This window comes from Neophocaena asiaeorientalis, unplaced genomic scaffold, assembly GCF_003031525.2.
Source record: "Neophocaena asiaeorientalis asiaeorientalis breed wild unplaced genomic scaffold, Neophocaena_asiaeorientalis_V1.1 scaffold9, whole genome shotgun sequence".
In the NCBI taxonomy this organism is placed as follows: domain Eukaryota; kingdom Metazoa; phylum Chordata; class Mammalia; order Artiodactyla; family Phocoenidae; genus Neophocaena; species Neophocaena asiaeorientalis.
Genome location: NW_020171825.1, coordinates 3,157,341 through 3,180,148, shown reverse-complemented (window position 1 = coordinate 3,180,148; position 22,808 = coordinate 3,157,341). Strand labels below are relative to the sequence as shown.

At 37.6% G+C, this 22,808-nt stretch overlaps 1 protein-coding gene and 1 long non-coding RNA gene across 4 annotated transcripts in view; one reads left to right on the top strand and one right to left on the bottom strand.

Moving 5' to 3' along the window:
• Positions 1–2,513: 2,513 nt before the first annotated feature.
• Positions 2,514–8,175, bottom strand: LOC112396128 (uncharacterized). The gene is made up of 3 exons (XR_003002504.1): positions 8,094–8,175; positions 6,492–6,554; positions 2,514–2,621 (listed from the first exon to the last, which is right to left on the bottom strand). It is a non-coding gene; the product is annotated as an uncharacterized LOC112396128 (long non-coding RNA).
• Positions 8,176–8,214: 39 nt separating this feature from the next.
• RAP2A (RAP2A, member of RAS oncogene family) overlaps positions 8,215–22,808 on the top strand; it is a 49,872-nt gene continuing 35,278 nt past the window's right edge. For 2 of the 3 annotated variants that reach the window (XR_003002500.1, XM_024739666.1), the window contains exon 1: positions 8,992–9,360. Coding sequence is in view for 2 of the 3 variants with exons in the window: in XM_024739666.1 (XP_024595434.1) it covers positions 9,047–9,360 (314 nt within the window). In the remaining variant the exon portion in view is untranslated. Of the gene's footprint in view, positions 8,868–8,991; positions 9,361–22,808 lie in introns of those variants that run through there. The other variant, XM_024739677.1, reaches the window with a different exon arrangement.

Genomic DNA, 22,808 nt, shown 5'->3' with positions numbered 1-22,808 from the left:
GAGCCATGGCCGCTGAGCCTGTGCGTCCGGAGCCTGTGCTCCGCAACGGGAGAGGCCACAGCGGTGAGAGGCCCGCGTACAGCAAAAAAAAAAAAAAAACAAAGAACAATGTCATCTATATTGTTGCATATTACTATCATTCATGTTTTGACCATCATATAAAATTCTCTACTGTGAACATACCATGATACATCAATTTACTCTCCAATTGATTGGCATCTAAGTTGTTTCCAAGATTTTATTTTGTTTTTTGTTTTTGTTATTATGAACAAAGCTGCTAAAAATTCTTGTACATGGCTATGGTTAAACACACGCAAGAGTTAATTTGGATATAACTCGAGTTAGAATTGCTAGGTTATAGGGAATATGACAGTGGAGTTTTCCATTTTTCCCTATGGTTATATTAGTTTTTGCTTTATATAATCTGACGCTATTTTATTAGTAAAATAATGGTAAAAATTCTTGGTGTATTGAATCTATTATCATCATATAGTAATTCTTCCCATGCCTAAGAATACTTTGACTTAAAATGAGTTTAAATCTGATACTAATATCACTATACTGGCTTTCCTTTGCCTGTTTTAATAATTTGCCTGATAGGACTTCTAGCATACTTTTCCTTCAATTTTTGTATGTCCTTATCCTTTAGGTGTACCTTCTGTAAACCGCATGTAAATGGACCTTTTTTTCCCTTTTAACTGGTGAGTTTGGCTTTTTAATAATTATTGATATCTCAGGATCTATTTTGAATATCTTATTTTTTCAATATTTAAAAATTCTATTGTTTTTAATACTTTTTAATATTATCCTTCCTTTTTTCTTCTTGTGAATACATATACATATTACACATTATGTATGTATAATTACATTTATATATATATGTATATATAAAACATCCCCCTTAATAAGACAAGAACACCTTTGTCATGTTCTCAAACTTCTTGATGTACCCCCATCAGGCTGATATTATCTAGACTTTTAATTCTGAAAATTTATGGATGTATTTTCTCTTAGACATTTCTTTCATCTTAGATATTTTTAAAGACAACGGATTTTACTAAAATATTTGATCATCTTTTCTCGTGCAATATCATCTAGATTTTTACCACCTTTTCCTCAAGAACTCATGCACTGTTTTCAGTGTGGATCTCTGTGCTGCAACATTTCTGAGGTTTCCTACACCTGAGATTATCTGTCTCCTATTCTCATACCTGAATGGCAATTTGGCTGAATATAAAACTTCAGTTTCTAAGTCCTTTCCCTTCAATAGTTTGAAAATCTTATGTTACTGTTCTTCTTGCTTCTTATGCTATTATTGAAACGTTCAATGTTAATTTGATATTAATTTTTCATACTGTAAACTTTTAGAATTTTCTGTCTTGGATCTCCCAAATTTCCCTATAACCTGTTAGTGTGGGTTTTCCATATCATTCTCCTTTGATACTGCATGGGCCCTTCCATCTGAAGTCTTTTATTTGTTCATTCATCCATCCATTCATTTATTGGAAATTTAACACTTTCATTTCTCTAAAAAGTCATCCATTTATTTTTCCTTCTCTTTCTTTTCGGGATTATCTGTATACTGCCACTTCTACGTCTGCTTTCCATTATCCCTTTTCTACTTCTCTGCACTTCCCTTCTTCCTTTTGGGAGATGAACTCTAGTCTTCCAATGTTCTCACGTGCTCCTTACTGTGTCTCTTCTGCTATCTTATCCTATCTCTCTTGTTCTTTATTTCAGCTACGATATATTTCATTTGTAATATGGCCATTTGGTTCCTTTTTGTTTGTTTGTTTTCATACAGCTAACATTATCCCTTATCTTTTTTTAGTATGTTTATCAGGCTAATTTACAAATTGTGGTCCATTCTAATGTTTATGCTTCTGATGGAAACCATAATCTAATATTTTTGTGTGTGTGTGTCTTTTAAAATAACTGTACTTCTCAAAAGAATCTAATTTGTTCATGCATTCATTTTCCTCTGGAAATGTGTTGAGGATAGGTCGAGGATGACCCACTGGCACTTAGGGGTTTTCTGGGATGCTAGACTAAACCCAGGGCAGTCCTAGGTAAACAAGGATGGTTCATCATTTTACTAGACCCCAGTCTGAGACACGCCAAGTTGCTCAGGGGTGAGAGTAAATGAGCTCTGTCGTGAAGAACCCTAAACCCAAGAAAATCACAGCCAATCACTTCTTAGATCAAGAATTCACCTTCTGTTTCCCCAGAGAGAAGCAAGCTCAGGAGGAGCAGTCCTTAGGTTGTGATTCGTCAGCTGCCAGGGAAGTTAGAGAAGGAGGCGTTGGTGGGCAAATGCTTCTGTGCGGCCCTGATTTCCTTATGGAGTCTACATGGCCCAGAGCTCAGAGTCACAATGCATGCAGGGGCAGGCACTGATTTTCCCAAGGCAGCGGAAAGGAGAAGTACTAGCAGATTTTCAACAGTTCTTTCCCTGCTTTATTCTCCCACAGTGTGGCTGGCTGCTTATTGCCCCAGGCCCACATCCCCACTACCCTCTTCTAGTCCCAGACAATTTCAAAACGACAAAAAACCCTCATTCCTGGGTTTTCCCATAGTCTTCTTCATTGCAGGGTGTTTCACCTCCATATTACTCCAGCCATCTAGGAGGAAGGAGCAGTAAGGCTAGTTCAGCATCTTCATATCACATATTAGTAGAGTTGCTCCTAATTATTTTTAAATTTTTTTTTAAAAACAAAAAGCTTCTTGGATATGTGGGAAAGTGATTTGGAAACGGCAAAACATTTTTATTATTCATAATAATGTAACTAATGTAAAAAATTAGTTACATTATTATGAATATCAAGATATTCATATGACTACTGTAGCTTAATTTTAAAATGTTCTTATATTTGTACAGAAAATAGCATTAGAAAAATTACTACAATTATATTTGACCAAAAACCACGTAATGTCTGACAAACTTCTGATTTTTATTACAGGTTATTTATTGCTGCTATACTACTACATTTGGTACATCTGTGTGTTTCTTTACTTCCAAAACGCATCACTAAGCTATAATTTATTATTCCTTGCAGATACTTTATTGAAAAGATTTTTCTATGGCAAGGTACAAAAAGGCACTCTACAAAAAACATTTTAAGTTACATTATTTACCAAAAGACTATCTTTATATATTACTGGTCTGTCGAAATTTTTCTTTTCAATCAAATCCCATTCATTTTTACATAATGCATGTCAATAACAGCTACCATGAAAAAAATAACTATAAGCAAAAATTGTTTTCCTGTTTATTTTCATTTTTTGCTACTCTTCATTTTTCTTCCTGCTTCTATTTGTGAAAGTGTGAATCCCTCTTTCATGATGTCCTCAAGTCCATAATTACCCCTTATGACAATTTTTTCATGACACCCACATTATAAATTATTATTTTGAATAATGCCTTAAGTTCAAATGTACCTTTGTACTCTTCTACTTCTTCTTCTGTATTGCTTTTTCCTATATTATTTTCATACTTTTTATAATCTTGCTTTGAGACTTCTGGCTTCTGATTTTTTCCCTGATAGTTGTCCCTACAATGGCGTTGCTAGAGGGAATTAAGGAATCAAGTGATTCTGTATTCCCCTTATTTCACTCTACCTCATTCCTGCTTTCTTCTTTTGCTCTCTCATCTTCTGCCCCACCTAGTCTATTCTTTGGCCACTTCCTTCAAAACATGGCTCCATATTAATTTTCTCAGACAGCTTTCCCTGACCAAACCCACTCCAGGTTATTATGTTTCTCTTGACCTCTAGGAATTCATGTATAAATGATACATACTATTACCGTGTACTTGGAAAAGTGTTTCTGTAATGTTATTCAGTTATTTAGTTATATATTTTGTAATATTCTATTATTTATATTTTATTTTATTACACACCCTTGTAATTCCTGATTTTTTTCCTCCTTATTAGCATTAGTTATAGCTGTTATTACATAATGTAAATGTGTAATCAGTTGCTTAATGCCTGCCTCTTCTGTTTATAACGTCTGTACCTCCTCCTAGAATTCAAGCTCTTTTGGCTATCTGTCTATTGTTGTATCCTTGGGGCCTAGAATAATAAACATAGTAAGTGCTCAATAAATATTATAATGTCTTGGAAATACCATGCAGTTCATTAGTAGAATGAAAGTGCTCATAAATGCTTGCTGATCTTTTTAAACACCATTTTGTCTCAAATCCCTAACACTCTGTGTAACAGTTGAGATGTATTTGCCTGCAAGATGCAGAAAACCTAGCAGACTTAAACTAACAAACATAAAACAAAGGACACTAGCTGTTTACTTAACCCGGTCCAAAGGTGGGCATTTCCAACATAGGTTTGACATTCAATGTTGTCATCCAGGACTAGGTTCTTCCCTTCCTTCTTAACCATCCAAAGCTTGTTGGTTTTCAAACTCACCCATGAGGCATCACAGCCCAAAGGTGGTGGCCACATACTGATATTTCAATGAGCAAAGCAGGAAGCAAATGATGTCAAAAGTGGGGATATTAACTCATTCTTGTCAGAATCCCAGAAATCCCCCAGCCCAGCAGCCTTCTTCCCAGACCAATGGCAAGAACTGAGTCATGCGCCTACTTCTGAACTATGTACAGAACGGAACGCGCTACCATCAATGATCAATCCTGATTCATCCCTTTTTTTTTTTTATTTCCCAAAAGTAAAGGGAAACTGCAGGGTATGCAAGCAACACTGTGACTGGTCTTCTATATTCAAAAAATTACACTAGAGCTATTTTCCTCAGGACCTTCAAGCTCTTAAGATTCTTCAGGGTTTTTCTTTTTTTTTTTTCCTCCCCTATATTTTAATCATTAAGCCTTTCCTTCATGGATTTTTTTTTTTCTGCTGAAAATTGCCTATTGAAAAATTTCTGTTCTTGGGAGTTCCCTAGTGGCACAGTGGTTAAGAATCCACCTGCCAATGCAGGGGACACAGGTTCAAGCCCTGGTCCGGGAAGATCCCACATGCCACAGAGCAATTAAGCCCGTGCGCCACAACTACTGAGCCTGCACTCTAGAGCCCATGAGCCACAACTACTGAGCCCATGTGCTGCAACTACTGAAGTCCACGCTCCTAGAGCCCATGCTCAGCAACAAGAGAAGCCACCACCATGAGAAGCCCGCGCACCAGAATGAAGTGTAGCCCCCACTTGCCACAACTAGAGAAAGCCCATACGCAGCAACAAAGACCCAATGCAGCCAAAAATAAATTAATTTTTTAAAAAAAGAAAAATTTCTTTTCTCTATCAGAAGGTTTTTTTCATTGATTTCTTTACATACTCAATTTCTGCATTCTAATTCTTTTTCTTTTCTAAAGTGCTGAGACGTATCACATTTTCAAAAGAGACACACATTTATTTTGCCCCTTCCTTTCCACTCTTCATATATACTTCTGTTTCTCAACTGTATTAGGAGCCTGAGAGGCCAAGAAAATGTTTTCTGCTCTCTTTATAATTACCAGTAGCATTTCATAGGTGCTAAATGTATTTGACTTGTCCTTCCCCTTTATGGTTAATCAGAGATATGTAGGCTTTTATAGGAAGCAAAAGGAATCAGGGTCTTATAGCCAAGAAAAGCACTGGTCAGATTACGAATGCCCTCTACTAACTTGTTTACATTAAATTCCTTGCATACTTGCTTCTTGCTATTGTCAGAAAGTCCCAGAATTCAGTGTATTTCCCACTTCATCCCACCTTTTCCAACATCTTTCACTGAAGCAAAGAAAGGAGCTGGGTTTCCATGGTAACACAAGTGTGACAGTTGAGGATATGTGGGCATAGGTGAGATAATTCTCAGATTCAGAGGGGAGAGGAGAAATGAAGTTTTTCTCTTTTCTTTTTTTCTCCCAGCAATGAATGTACTTCTGAAGCTAAAGAGACCCTTAAGTGTCAGTGTACACTGTTAAGCTTTCACTATCATACAGATTTACAGCTCTTGGGGAAAATTCAATTTTATTTTATCTCATTTTTATTTTGTCTTTCCCACAAACAAATGAATGGAGACATTTTATTTCTAAAATCACTCTCAGAATAGATAGTTCATGCTAGCATAGCAATGAACACAATTAAGAGATCAGGAGATACACACCCAATTCCCACCCAAATCTTCAAAATTCTCTGCACATCCCAACATCCTTTCTTTTAGCAGCTAATTCTTCTCTTTCACATAGAGCCTCAAATCAGGTCACTACCAAGACAGAATAGGTAGGAAAATACGCTCCTACTTAACATGGTTTTTTTGAGTCTTATTGATTAAAAATCTACCTTTATGGTAGCACTGAGAATGAAAATTGAGGCCTGTCATTAGGAGAAACATAAATGAGCTACACTACTCCAAGAGCTGCAGTCTCTACACTTCTCCTTATCAAGAAAGTTGGCACTGATGAAAGGTCAGGGAAAATAAACTGAGAAATATCTTTAAAAACCTGTCCTCTCTCTATTATGCTAAGTGGAGTAACTGGGCACCGACTCACTATTTTTTTGTGACAACTTCTATCAGATGCACTCCAGTCCAGAGCTTCTCAACTTTTGGGGACCTAAGAAATGAAAGCAGTTGTTTAAAGATACATTCTGGACCCACAATCCCAATGCAAATTTCTTACAACAAAACAAAAAAAGTCACTGGGCCTTTACTTCTTGCAAAGTGAATGGTTTTTCAGTTCCACTGTCATACAAGGTACTACACAGGTTGTAATGATCCATACAAAGAGAGGAAGTTTGATGCTTCTTGGCTCTATTCAACCCCTGACAAACCTAGGGATTTCTTATGACTACAATACAAAAGTTGGATCTTAAAAGAGACAGTATGTCTTTTCCGTGAAAGAAGTGTAGCTGTTACTAAAGAAACCACAAAAAGCACGTAAGTTTTACACAGTATATGAGACTTCTAAAATGCTAGTTCAACACTGTATTCACCAACAAAATCCTCTTGAAACATGCTCAGATATGAAGCTTCACTTCAAATCCATGTACGCTCTTAATTGTAATTCACTTATTCACATTACTAGCTTAAAATGAGGTATCAGATGCTCTTTGGTTTCAATTCTCCTAAAAATTTCCTCTTGATTCTTAGTTCTTTTGCCATCTGCCTTCACTGTTGATTCTGGTGGCTCAAATGTAACACTCATATTTTGATAAGGAATCAAGAAATAATGATTGACATATTTTACCACATATTTTGACAGGACACTTGCCCGCAATTATTTTAAGCAAAAACTTGGTGTGTTACGCTATAGCAAGATAATGCAAGGGTAAGTTATTCATTTTAAGATAATGGAGCGATAGGGCTGTAGGACACTGCTAAAGCTGAGTACATCTTTGTAGTAGTTTGATAATTGACCAAAAACACGATGATAAAAGAACATCTGTTTTATTGATGAACTCAGACCAAAATTCTCTCTACATGATGACCTTGTGCGGAAGAGGAAGGCTGAAGAGGTATGCCATGATCAAACCTTAGTTAGAACTATAGAAACTTATTATTCCCAAGAAATGTGAGATGGTAATGGATGGGTGTAGACTAGTTCGAGAAGGACATAGCTTATGGAAGGTAAATCCAATTACCAGTTATTGCAAAATATAATCCAGGAATATTTAGGGACATAACTTCTCCTAAATTTGACGTTATGGGTGGGAGAGAGTGTGTAATTAAGATCTAATGCCACAGAGAGAACAGTAAGTTTCAAAACTGAGTTGTTAAAAACGTTTTAGGAGGCACGCATAGAGGACCCATGCAACTGCTGCTGTATGTCTAAGGACCCGACATTTTCTCACCCTAAAGAGTCCCTGTTTTGTCAGTTCACCCCACTTTTCAGCCCACATCCCTCAGCACTATTTCCGTGTCTATCATTTAGGCAGAATGCCACGGAGACGACGTTAAAAGTGAAATCCATCACTCTCGCCCGCAACACATCCCGTTTCTTTGCCCGAATAGGGTGCCGGGACCCACCCCTCAATCACTGACCCCTCCCAGACCCCACCAGCTCTTCCCCTTCTCCATACTACCGGCCCTTGGTGGCAAGGAAACCGCGAATTCTGGTTGGCTCAGCGCAAGTCTCCGTCTTTCTTCAGCTCACCTATGATTGGCTGGCAGAGTGTGCGCAGGGGCAAACGCCCAGCCTGGCCAACAGTGGCAGATGGGATGGCTGAGCCTGCGACTAGAGTTTTCCTCCATTGGCTGATGGGTCAGTGTCACGTGGCATGAAGCGGCTCTCTATTGGTCGAGAATGATACCACGGGGTCCAAAAGCGCGGGCTGGTTGGCTGAAATGAATCCCAGCTTCCTACTAGATGCCCCGGCTGGCTGTTGCTATGAGGTGTCCCCGGGCCTTCCGGCTGCTGCGGGGGAATCCGCTCTCCCGGTTTTCCAGGCGCCCGTAGCTGACAGGGCGTGGGAAGAGCTCGACTTTTATCAGGCACTGAAGAAGGGCGGGGCTGGGGAAGGTGGGAGGGACCCCCGGCGACGTCACAGAGCGTGGGCGCGGCTTCCGCGGTTTCTGGCCTTCGCCGCCTCGGGCAGTGGGCTGGATGGGGGTCAGTCACTTCCCCCTCAGTGTCCTGACGCTTAAAACAAAGCTGCATTTCGTTGTATTTATGCTCCTCCCTTAAAGCTTCTTATGTTTATACAAGATAAAACCAAAGCTCTCAAGAATGCTGACAGACTGGGTGGTGCCCAGCAAGGCCCTCATGCGAAGGCCTCCTTCTGGACCTTGCCAGTATCTTCTCCCCGCCTCATGTTAAAGCCCGGAGATTGCTCTGGCCCCTCCAACATCTTGCCTCCGCCAAATTCTGACCGTGGCGTTCTCAAGTAGAAGCGGCTCCCGTCGCAGGAGGAAGAACTGCGCATGCTCAGTACGCAAGCCCCGGGGTTCAACGGGGCAGACGGGGTGGGGTGTTGTTGGGTAACCCAGGTGGCTGTTTATCTAAACGCGGGCGGAGGCTTCCGCGCCGCGCCGAGCTTCCTGGGAGCGCGCGCGCGCGCGTTTTTCTATGTCGCGGGCAGCGGCGGCGGCGGCGGCCGCGGAGGGACGATGCGCGAGTACAAAGTGGTGGTGCTGGGCTCGGGCGGGGTCGGCAAATCCGCCCTGACTGTGCAGTTCGTGACCGGCACCTTCATCGAGAAATACGACCCCACCATCGAGGACTTCTACCGCAAGGAGATCGAGGTGGACTCGTCGCCGTCGGTGCTGGAGATCCTGGACACGGCGGGCACCGAGCAGTTCGCGTCCATGCGGGACCTGTACATCAAGAACGGCCAGGGCTTCATCCTCGTCTACAGCCTCGTCAACCAGCAGAGCTTCCAGGACATCAAGCCCATGCGGGACCAGATCATCCGAGTGAAGCGGTGAGAGGGCCGGGGGCGCGGGCAGCGGGCTTTGCGGTGCGGCCGGCAGCCCCTGTCCCGGGGCCAGAACTCCCTCCCGCGCGCTCTGGGGTGGCCGTGGGCAGGAGGAGATGTCTAGGGAGATGGCTCTGCGATCTTACGCTTTATGATAATTTTTTTTTTTTTTTTTTACCAGCATCTTCCTCCTCATCTTGAATCTCAAATTTGAGTGCTTTGTTTCACAACTCAAATTTGGCATCCCGTGAACCCACAGCACAGCTCTTTGTCTCTTGGATATTACTAGTAGCGCTTGTGCAGAACCCCAAAGGAAACAAAGTTTAAAACTTGCAGCGGGGGGAGAGGGGCGGGTAGGTTTCTGCTGGGAAGAGGGCAGCTGTGCATATAGTGGAGACATTTTCAGATTGAACAACAAACAGAAAACCTACCTTTGCAGTATTTGACAGCAAAAATTGCTCACACGTACGTGGTTAAAAATGTCAAGTCCAAAGGAAAGAGACCTTTCTCGTTTCATAAAAGATTGAATGGTGCCAAGGCGTTTTACAAAAATGAACTCTCCAATTAAGATGAAACTTTAAAGACAGATTATCAAATTATTTGAAGACATGGCTCAGTTGGATTGAGATAGTATATAGAAGCACAAATATACCATTCACATTAAAGAATGCGACTTTTTTTTTTCTTTTTAGTCTAGCTGCCTTATTCCCCTCAAAAACAAAAAAAGAAAGAAAGAAAAGGGAGGGAAAAAGGCATTCCTGGAAATAATGCAAGTTTCTTCAAAGGTGTGACTCAGATATTAGCTAATTTAAAGTTAATGCAAATAAGCTCTTTCCTGATATGAACTCTTTTTTCTAAAGTGTGCATTTTGGAAATATGGCTGGTAGCATAAATGGCTTATGATATTTGTTTTCTCTTAAGTTGATTGAGTATATTTTTTCCTATAATTTCAAGCATCAGAAGTGTAATATCTCAGTTCAAAGGTTTAGCAAATTTTTCTAATTACTGTTTACGTGTTACTGCTTTGTCTGATTCTTATTATTAGTTAATAATTGCTAATAATTTTGATTTAGTGTAATTTTGTTTTTCTTACCCAATTCTACCTATAACCCTAAATTTGTAGACATTTGCTGAAAACTAGTTGTAAGTGTACTGTAGACGTAGTCTCATTTTTAGTCAGTTTGAGTCTACTCACTTTGAAAGAGCAAATACCAAGTCACATATATTCAGGGGTTGCTCAAAAATTCACTAGAAGAAGCAGATTTTTAATGCCACGTATGAGATCAAAGGGGAGGCCCTCTCCTGAAGCTCTCCCCACTTAATTCACTGAATATGCACTTTAATAGCTAACCTAAAATTTGGTATGTTACTTCTTCCATTAAATTTCAAACTAGAATAAAGTGGATATTTTTATAGCCTCTCATGGTGTTCTGAGATCTGTGAATCTGATAGCTTCTTCTTCAGTCTCATTTTCTTGAAAGTTAATTGTAATAGTTAACATAGGAACACTTTTGGTGTTAAATTTACTAAGTATCTGATATTTAAGAGGCTACATTCAAGTGGCTCAAATCTTTAATTCCCCTTTCATACTACTTAAAAAAAAACATACAAAACAGGGCAATCTAACACATTGTCACACATCAATCTTAGGCCATATACATACATCAAATAATAAAGTAAATGCCCCAACTCCTCCACCCTTTATATTTAAACATATACAGATAATACGTGCATTGATAAAAGTCACATGCCCAGGGCGAACTTCTTGACACAAGCCTAGCGGACAGAATATGGTAAAATGTCATTGGATAGTGTAGTCCATATGATTTTGTAGTTTCTTATGATTTAGTAGAGATTACTAATAATGAGTTAGTGTAAACGTAGTGTATTGGAACAATTTATTTGTTTGCACTGTGACCCAGGAAGAAAAAAAATGAGTAAAATTCTATTTGCCCAGATGTCATTTACTCCCTAGTCTCAGTTCCTGATGTAAAAGTTGAAAAGACCAGCTGAGGTGTATGTAGCTCATAAACTCTTTCACTGGAATTCATCCATTGTGTCCTTAAGAACTGCCTGGGCCCTTCTGTGTCCTGGTATTTTTTACTTCACCCTAATCTCATCATCTGGCCTCCCGGCCTATAGCATATTATAAACAACGTTGAAAGAAAGAAGGAATCTGTGTATACTATGTATTTTACAATACAGTATATGTCATGCACATATTATGGTAAAGCAGGCATTCAATGTGTTGGTTCTTTAACTTTTCCCACTTAAAGAGAATAAAATGGGATTTTCAAATAAATGAATTTTCTTCTCTTTTTGGGAATCAGTTTTTAAATTAATCAGTTGCTGTGGGAGGTATTCGTAGTTGTTCCCTCCCCTCTGCCAGTTACTGCTTTACATATTCTATACAACAGTTGTTTGGGGATATTTAATATCACCATAATGCAGATGACATAAGTGAAGTGCAGGGAGGGTTGATATTTCGCCCCAAATTAGTCATTGGTGGAGAGGAGATTTAAACCAAGATCTGCATGAATCCACGTATTCTTTTCTTCTATACCATGCTGCCTTTGACCTTGATGTTTATTGGCAAAGTCAGCAATCCAGCCTTTGGTCTAGGGTCACGCTCTTCAATTCAAATATAGTTGTGGGCCATGTGTGTAATTTTGAAATGTCTACTAGCTGATTTTTTGTAAAAAGTGTGAAGCAGGTAAAATTAATTTTAATAATATATTTTATTTAACCTACTCTATCTAAAATATTGTCATTTCAACGTGTAATCAGTATTCATAAATTGAGATACTTTAATAGTTTTCATACTAAATTTTCAAAATCTGGTGTTCAGTTTACACTTAGTGCACATCTCAGTTCAGACTAGCTGTATTTCAGTTGCTCAACAGCCACATGTGGCTCCAGGCTACCATATTGGACAGTGTAGGTCTAAGGTGTATATATTTGGGGGAAATGCTTGCTTCTCTGAGCTCCATCTTCCTTGTCTGTGCATTAGAATATAGCATGCACCTCTCAAGAGTCTTCGTTAGGATAAAATGAGATAATACGTTTTAAGGTGTCCAACACAATACCTTGAACACAAAACTTGCTTCAAAATTCCGGCTGTTCTTTAACTTTGTCACCCTGTCTGCTTAAAATTTTATCCTTGATATAAATGTAATTTGAGAGGAAATAAATTTGATTGCATTTTGAAAGTCATTACCTAGTATAGACAAGATGATACTAAAAAAGCAGTGGTGACTAAAACAATCCTTGGAAAAATTTTGTTGGTATTCTCTTAAAATATTTTCTCTTATTAAAGATCTTATGGGAAAGGGCAAGAGAATGAACATTTAACTTTAACTGTAGCACCAATGCACAGCTGAGAGTGAAATGGAGCTTTTCCCTGGATTGTTCTTGTATGGAATGTTTTGCTTATAAAAAGTATAAAACAGGTCCCTACTCCCTTAAGTGTCTGTAGGTTCACGGACATCCATATACAGGTTCCCCCCTGCTATCTGAAAGTAGAGAGTTCCTATGAAACCTTTCCTAAGCCAAAATGGCATAAAGTGAAGAAGCAATTACCTTAGGACACATCTTGCTTACAGATGCGCAAAAAAAAAAAATCTAGGTAAAGCGCTTACAGACACAGTTCAAAGCTATGGCAGGTTGATGCTGAGGTGCTGAGTGTGGTTCCTGGGGAAGGAACTTGGAGGTGCCTCTCTCCCTGATGGGGTACGTGCTACCTCTCAACTGCTCACAGCAAACCAAGTGCTGGACGCGATTTTCACTTTTTGCCTTTTTTCATAAAAGCAAAAATCATCTTATTTCTTTTGGTTATCAAAAACAGGTACTAACGTAGGTCTTTCCTAAAATTGAAGTGTCACGAAGCAACTTTTGAAAAGCACAGAATAGCTGTACATACACAGGCTCCTGTCCAAGCCAAGCAGGCTAGCTAAAATGGTGGTTTTTATAAATTCACATGCTTTCTTTTTTTAAATTGACTTTGGATGAGATCGGACACATAGGGAAGAGTGACAAGGATACAGAAAATGTTTCAATTGAAATAAAACTCAAGTTCTTTCTAATTTCATAGTTGCTTCTCCCATTCCTCCCAGGGTAAGCCGTGGTCCTGACCTTGGAACATGCAACCCAATGCCTATTCTTAGGATAACGCCCAGAAATCTTCAACATGACCTTCCCAGGCCCAGCAATGCTCTTATCCCTCCCTGCCTTTCCACCTTCACCTCTGGCGACCTTCCTCGCCCCTTGGATTCCAGCACCCCGACCTTCTTTTAGTTCCACGAAAGTGCCTGTCTTTGGGCTTTCCTTCTACATGCAGAAATCACCCACCTTTTGCAGAGTTAATTCCTACTTTTTGGCCCCTGCTTAGAAGATTTCCTCCTCAGGGAAGCCTTCCTCATCTTCCCAAACTGACTTTATTCCATCCTGTCTTCCCACAGTGTATTAACCTCGTGCCTCACCCCTTCCCTCAACCACTCATGTTTCAGACATCGGTGGCACCCTGTGTTTCCCCTCCTCTGGTAGTGCTCATCAGAGTTTAATTTAAGTACAGTCCGTCTTTCTTATTAAACTGTAATCCCACGTGGCTAGAATGGCTCCTGGCACATAGGAACCAATCAAGAAAAATGTGTTGAAAAAAATTAGTGTTCAAAGAGAAAATTATGTTAGTGGCCTCAGTTTCCCCAAGCATTTGAATTTTATAGATGGAGGAGGTGACTCTTTAAAGCCCATTTTGCAGCTGGAGTAGACGATCTCCCTTCCACTCTAACATTCTGTGAGAGTACTTCTATCTACTAGGGGCGACCAGGGAAGAGGTAAAATTTAATAACAGACTTTAAGAATCAGAAGCATGGTGTCTTCCAGATGGAGGACATGGCATGGGAAATGCATAGGGTAGGTTCATTGGCTGTTAAATAGACCAGGTTGGCCAAACCAGGAATTTATATAGAAGTGTGAGAAGAGGTAAAATACATAAAGCTAAATTACGGAAGGTTAAAGACTTTGGACTTGCTCTTGCAGTCAAGGACCATGATCAGAATTGTTACAAAAATAGAAATATGGTGGTGATATGATAGATGGCTTAGTGGTAATAGACCAGAGTCAGAAGAAAGAGTTGTATTGTCATAATCTCATTTCTACATGAAGTATAAAGATTCTGAATTAGCATGGAAAGAATGGATGCAAATAATGTTGTAAAGAATGAATCAGTCAAACTTAGTGGAAGAAGGAGAGGAAAAGGTCAAAAGTAACCTTGACATTTTGAACATGAGCGAATAGAATTAGAGAGGAATAGCTGGGGGAGATTATTTTGGCTTTGGAGATGGTAATCATCCAGATAGATGCACCTAATAAGCAATTAGAATACCGGACTAAAGCCTGAAAGTTCAGTTTATGTACGAGTGTAAAGACTCGAAATCATCTATATAATTCACATTTGGAGAGTAGATGAACCCTGCTGGGTAGTGTATAGAGAGGTAGAAGTGAATGTCCAGGAATAGAAATTAGAAATGAATATGGCCAAGGATAGAACTTGACATTTGTAAGGTACCTAGAGGAGACTTTATACATTGCATTAGGCTAGAAGGCATGGTGCATTTTATTTTTTTTTAATTTTTTAATTTTTTCATTATTTCAAAGCCACCTTTTATTATTAATCACAGAGCAATAAAAGGCAAACAAGCAACAACAGCAGAAAAAACTATTTACAAAACTACTTCTAAAATACTCCTAAACACTTTTGACTTACTAATTATCTATGAAGAAGTTCTACATCAGATAAAGCATTGAAAACTTTAGTACCTTAATCATTTAAAGGCACCTTCATTATCCAGGCTTTAGGAGCCAGTGTCCTTTAATGGACAACAGACTCTTGAATAGTCCTTTATTGGACGTTTTAAGAGTTATACAACAATAAATATTTTGGCTTCACAGAACCTGCACCATATCTACCTCATTAGCCTACTTTTGGGTCCTTTCTGATCAGGCATTTCTTTTCCCTCAACGTACAGAAATGCTGCACTAGATGGCCTTTTCATTTTGGGATAGCCATTTCATTACTTATTTTTATGTGGCATGGTGCATTTTAAGACTGAGAAGAAAAATGGGGAAAGTGTGGTTATTTGTACTACCCAAAGCGAATAAGTTACTTTTTTTTTTTTACTATTATTATTTCATATTTCTGTATCATTTAAGTGATCACTTTTAAGAGACCCAGCTGATCGTTTGCACATTTTCTCCTCACAGTAAGTTGCCCTAAAAGCCCAATCTAAGGTAGAGGTAGATTGCCAGTTGCTAACACATAGATAATGACCCACAACAGATTGGCACTGTGGAGCTGAAACCAGGAAATACATCCAATGATGTTTGTCCCAATAAGTGATTTCTGGAGTCTGCCACCAATTCCTTCTTCCCCAAACACCTCCTTCCCCAGTTCGATACCTCCAGAGACCATAATTGTAATTGAAAGCTCCTCCAAGGTACAGAGCCTAATAGCTGTGAGTCACTTTTTATAGCCCAGAGTTTTTTCCTGAAAAGGAAACTTGGTTTTGCTGCATTGTAAAATTAGAATATTACAGTAGAGTCATTTCCTTTTTACCATCCCAGGATTAGAATTTTTTAAGTTCACTTTGTAGTTGGAGTAGATGATCTCCCACCAGCCCTACATTCTGAGAATACTTCTATCTCATTGGCACAATAAGGGAAAAAGTATTTTAGTATGAACCTTAAGGAATCAGCAGCCTGTGACCTGCAAATCTTATCTGTTTAGGGGTTTGTGATAATTGTATCAATAAAATCTCTAATCAGAGGAATCATTACAATGTTGTTTTTTTTTTTTAAAAAGGTGGAGGGGCAGAAAGGATTTAAATAGCCAGCCAACAATTCCACTGCACACAGACAAAAGATATCAGCTATCCCTGAATATTGATAAATCCTCTGACAAATGGAACAGATGGATGATTTGAAAGGTGATTTGACTGGCCACTGAATGAGAAGTATTCAGGCCCCAGGCAGGTGGATGACATTGACTTTCTAACTCTCCTTTAGGAAAAAGTCAGATAATTAACAGATAAACACTAAGATAATTAACAGATAAACACTAAAATATCTCTGGATGACACAACCAACAGGAAGAGCCAACAAAGTTGGAATCTTTTTATTTGTTAAAATTTTCCAGTAACAGTACACTTGAGTGATTTAATTCTGTATGGTATCTTTTCAGAAATTATATATGGCACATTAAAATGCATAGATTATATATTTACACATTTCTAAGCAGTGATCTTTACATAAAACTATGTACACCATACACAATCTGTGATTTTAGACATCTGCATTTCAGTAAAGTATATAAGTAAAATATAAGTATATTGATAAAGTTTAAGTTTATCAAAATATATTAAAAGAGCATATTTCTAGCTGCTAGGATTTTGACATGGTATATACCAAATACTGTTTATGTACTTCTAAAAGATTGGAACCTCTTTGGAAATGTCGGACCTAATATTTCAACTATTCACCTTTTATTCTTGTAGGAAAATTCTAAAAAACACATCACATTAGTCTGATTTTTAATAAATTTCAGTTTAAATTAAAGGTCACTGCTATGAAATAAGATTTTTTTTCCAGCATGTGAGTCAGAATAAGGTTATTGGGTATCCGAATCAAATGTCAGCAGCATATTATATCGAAGGCATGGTTTGGGAAATCCAATAATAAAGCAGCATTGGAATTCTTTGGAGTTTGATGCATTTTATTACTTAATGTTGGAAATGTACTTATCACACATTGCTAAAAGCTCTAACTGAATAAGCTATTTAAATAAGCTATTTAAAATAGATTACAGCATGTGAATAAAGTATACTTGTAAATTATACATTCTTTTAAATCAATTACAGCATGTGAATAAAGTATACTTGTAAATTATACACTCTTTTAAATCAAACTCCTGAAATATATTCACTGGTGGAATTGGAGAGATTGTTCGTTTTCTTTTGTTTTGAAAACAAACCAAATTGATATTTTATGGAGAAATGTGATTAATTAATTATTTTGCGGGTTTTTAAAGTTCATTTTATTGAGATATAATTGACATATAACATTGTAATAGTTTTACGGTTTTTTCACTCAGTAAAATTACACATTGTAAACCTTTACCTAAAACATTTAGTAGTTATTTCCCATAAAACATAATGATTTGATATATGCATATATTGCAAAATGGTCACCACAGTAAGTTTAGTTAACGTCTGTCACCACACACAGTTACAGTTGTGTGTGTGTGTGATGTCAGCGTTTATGATTTACTCCCTTGGCAGGTTTCAGGCATCCAATACTGTATTACCTGTAGGCGCTGTGCTGTACACAGCCCCAGGACTTACTTATCATTTATCTTATAACTGGCACTTTGTACCTTTTTACTGCCTTCACCCATTTCACCCCCCGACCCCATCTGTTCTCTGTATCTGTGAGTTCAGTTTTGTGGTTTGTTTGTTTTAAGATTCTGTATATAAGTGAAATTATACAGTATTTGTCTTTTTTCTGTCAGACTTATTTCACTTAGCATAATGCCCTTAAGGTCCATCCAAATTGTCTCAAATGACAGAATTTCTTTTTTTTTTAATGGTTTAATAATATTTTGATCTATATCTATCTATCTATATCTATATCTATATCTATATCTATATATATATATATATATATAACATTTTCTTTATCAGTTCATCTATCAGCAGACATTTAGGTTGTTTCCATGTCCTGACTATTGCAAATAATGCTGCAGTGAACTTGAGGGTGCAGATATCTCTTCGAGATAGTCATTTTGTTTTCTTTGGGTAAATACAGAAGTGACATTGCTAGATGTTCTATTTTTAATATTTTGAGGAACCTCCATACTGTTTTCCATGGTGGCTGCACCGATTTACATCCCTACCCACTGTGCACAGGGATTTTCTTTTCTCCTCATTCTCACCAACCCTTGTTTATTTTTTGTCTTTTTGGTGATAGTCATTCTAACAGGTGATATCTTATTGTGATTTTGATATGCATTTCCCTGATTATCAGTGTTGAGCACATTTCATGTACTTTTTGGCCACCTGTATGTCTCCTTTGGAAAAATGTCTGTTCAGATTCTCTGCCCATTTTTTAATTGGATTTTTTTTCTATTGAGTTGTATGAGTCCTTTTTATATTTCAGGTATTAATCCCTTATAAGATATATGACTTGCAAATATTTTCTTCCATTCTGTAGATTGCCTTTTCATTTGGTTGATGGTTTCCTTTGTTGTACAGGAGCTTTTTAGTTTGATGTAGTCCCATTTGTTTTTATTTGCTTTTGTTGCCTTTGCTCTTTGTGTCAAATCCAAAAAATTATTACCGAGACCAGTGTCAAGGAGCTTACTCCCTATGTTTTCTTCTAGGAGTTTTATGGTTTCAGGTCTTACGTTCAAAGCTTTAGATCCATTCTGAGTTGATTTTTCTGTGTGGTATAAGGTAATATTCCAGTTCCATTCTTCTACATATGGCTATTCAGTTTTCCCAGCACCAGTTACTGAAGAAACTATCCCTTCCCCATTGCATATGCTTGGCTCCTTTGTTGTAAATTAGTTGACCATATATGTATGGACTTATTTCTGGGTTCTCCTGTCTGTTCCATTGATCTATGTGTCTGTTTTTATGTTAATACCATACTGTTTTGATTGGTATAGATTTGTAATATAGTTTGAAATCAGGAAGTGTGATGCCTCCAGCTTGGTTCTTCTTTCTTAAGATCCCTTTGGCTATTAGGTCTTTTGTGATTCCATACAATATTAGGATTGTTTGTTACATTTATGTGAAAAATGTCATTGGAATTTTGATGGGGATTGCATTGAATCTGTAGATTGCTATGGGTAGTATGGACATTTTAACAATATTCTTCTAGCCCATGAGTACGGAAGAGCCTTAGATTAATTTGTGTCTTCTTCAGTTTCTTTCATCAATGTCTTATCTTTTTTTTTTTTTTTTTTTTTTTTTGGTACGCGGGTCTCTCACTGTTGTGGCCTCTCCCGTTGCAGAGCACCAGCTCCGGACGCGCAGGCTCAGTGGCCATGGTTCACGGGCCTAGCCACTCCGTGGCATGTGGGATCTTCCCAGACCGGGGCACGAAGCCCTGTCCCCTGCATCGGCAGGTGGACTCTCAACCACTGTGACACCAGGGAAGCCCTGTCTTATCATTTTTTAAATTGTTATTATCTGTCAAAAAACAAAATATTAAAAACAATAACTCTACTACTTTGTATTCACTTAGCAGTGGCTTTTACATTTTCTTAATCTGGCTCTCAGGAATACATTTTGCAGTGTACATACAGGCATAAATACGTATAACTGAAACCAAAATTTCGTGAAACAACAGTTACACTTGGTATGTTGCTGGTATTATATTTTCTGTTTTATTCTATTCTGTTTTATTTCATTGTTTTTAAGTGTTCCTCTTGATCCACTAAATTGATCTCATCACACACAATCTGAAAACCGCTATCCTGGAACATTTTACTCTTAAGAAAAATAAATGGACCTATCTCTTTCATAGTTTGAAACAATTTTTATCTTCTCTTGCTGCTTTTCCATTTTCCAACAATGCTATGTAAATGCTCAGAAAGTGAAATGAATTTCCCAACATGAGTTAGTAAAATGTTACCTCTGTCACAGAGAAAGATAACATTTAGTCAAGGAACAAAGAGACACATAAAGTGTATCTTTTGAGGAAGCATTTATTACTGTTTGTTGGGCATATTACAAATATGAGGACATATTTCTCTTGTAATTTTGTTTGTTCTGGTAAGGCAGGATAGCTCCTGCCTTGTGAAATTTAGAACAGAGAAAGGGATGTTTTAGTAGGATCCCAACCAGAATGTGTTCATTTCCTACAGCAGGTTGCTGTGGGGACTTGGGAGACTGATCTTTATGAGAGGCTTGCTGCATCTGTCTAGGATGATGTTGATTCAGCTCTGCCTTTAAGACAGTAAAAATAGATGAAGACGACCATAATTACAGCTATCTTAAAATTACTTAGTAAAATTACCCCAGAGAAACATTATAAACCTTTACTTAAAACATTTTGGAGTGTGGTGTTTCATGCTTTTCTAGGAGCAGCCCTTAAAAACTAGCAATTCGAATGTGGAAGTCCTACACCATATTGATAATTCAGTACATCTTAATGTTTTCATCTTACCAGATGTCTTTACATCTTTCTGCAAATGAAATCTTAGAGGGTTTTTCTCTGGTTTTGGATGGAAAATTTTGTTTTGTTCTTAATTCTAAGTACATGCATCCTGAGGTTTACAATGAACATAACAAATACTGTATATATTATAATTGCTCTCAGTCAGTATTTCATTTTATTGGGCATACTGATCTTATCTATGAAGACCATTAATTGTGAATCTGGTTAAAGCTGAGCTTCAGTACTTACTAGTCATATAATTTAGGAGCAAGTTAGCATTCTCTGCATCTCACCTTCCTCATCTGGAATATGGGTATAATATAATAACTAATGAGGTAATGAACGTAAAGTTTCTTTACATAGTAACTCTAAAATATCAACAATAAAGTTTCACCAAAAATCACAGAAATAGAAATGAGACCCAAGCATTTTCTGACTTTATAAATCAGTATACTGCCACATGACTTCTTAGGAATTAGACTTGCTTGCCTTCCCATATCTAGAAAAATTATATATTAGCTAATCTAGTATTGCATTTCCATTTTTCCATTGCTTTCTTGCCCGTGTCTGAAGTGCTCGTACAGTGTGTGTATTACAGAACTTACAGCACAGACCCTGAGCACTTTGTGTCTTGAGGCTCTCTTGCCTATAAATGGTGACAATATGATTTTGTGACTCACAAAGAATTGTGATTTTTTTTTTAGTACATGTATTTAAAATATAAAAAATATAGAAAGTGATCAGGCATATAATAAGTATTTGTTAAGTAACACTTTTCTTTTTTAAAACGTTTATAATGATAATAGACCTTTTATGAATACCAAAACTATACATGGGGTGAAGAAGATTTTAATAGTGTTTATGGCTAATTACATATATATGTGTATATATGTATATGGGGGGGCAATGGAGGGAAATGTGTTGACAGAGCTTTTAATAAATTGATTCTAGAAGTTTTGTCTTTGTATAAAAGTCATCACTGTCAACATCAAATACTATGGTTTAAACCACTTTATTTGCATAACACTGCCCTGAGCATTATGCAGAATAAGTACAAGATACTATCTTTGTCCATCTGGCATGCCAAAATGTACTACAAATGAATATATATTTGACAGTGTTGAGTTTATTATATATGGAGAGAGAGACAGAATACATTTTTTGAAACAGTTTGATTTCTAAGTTTTAAAGTATTATTCCACCAAAAACATTGCTTTTGCTAGGCCACTTTTTTTAAGGAATTTTTTTTTTTTTGGCACAACTTTTTTTTTTCACAACTTTTTTTTTCTCTTCCTATTTTATTCAGATATAATTCACATACAGCACTACATAAGTTTAAGGTATACAGCATAATGATTTGACTTACATACATCATGAAATGATGACCACAGGAAGTTTAGTGACCATCCATCATCTCATACAGATAGAACATTGAAGAACAGGAAAAATAATTTTTTTCCTTGCAATAGGACTCTTAGGATTTACTCTCTTAACTTTCATGTATAACATACAGCAGTGTTCATTGTATTTATCATGTACTTACAACTGGAAGTTTGTACATTTTGACTACCTTCATCCAATTCCTCCCCCAACCCCCAGACACCTCTGCCTTTGGTAGCCACAAATCGTTCTGTTTTGCTATGAGTTACTTTGTTTTTGAAGCATAATTGGCCTACGACACTATGCGAGTTCCTGGTGCACAACGTAGTGATTCAGTATTTCTGTATTAGGTGGGCCAAAGAGTGCCTTCAGTTTTTAAGTAAAAATAGAAGACACATTTTTCATTTTCACCAAGAACTTTATTGAACAACGTATTCACCCTTTTGTGCCACTACCTTCTGCCATTTCTCAGGCAACTCCATAATTCCATCTTCCCAAAACCTTTTATCTTTTCGAGCAAAGAACTGTTCCAGGTGCCTTTTACAGTCTTCCAGGGAATTGAAATTTTTTCCATTAAGAGAATTTTGTAAAGACCGAAATAAATGGAAATCTGAAGGTGCAATGTCTGGTGAGTACGGTGGATGAATCAGAACTTCCCAGCCACGCTGTAACAGTTTTTGCCCGGTCATCAAAGAAACATGCAGTTTTGTGTTATCCTGACGGAAGATTATGTGTTTTCTGTTGACTAATTCTGGACGCTTTTCATCGAGTGCTGCTTTCAGTTGGTCTAATTGGGAGCAGTACTTGTTGGAATTAGTCATTTGGTTTTCCAGAAGGAGCTCATGATAGAGGCCTCC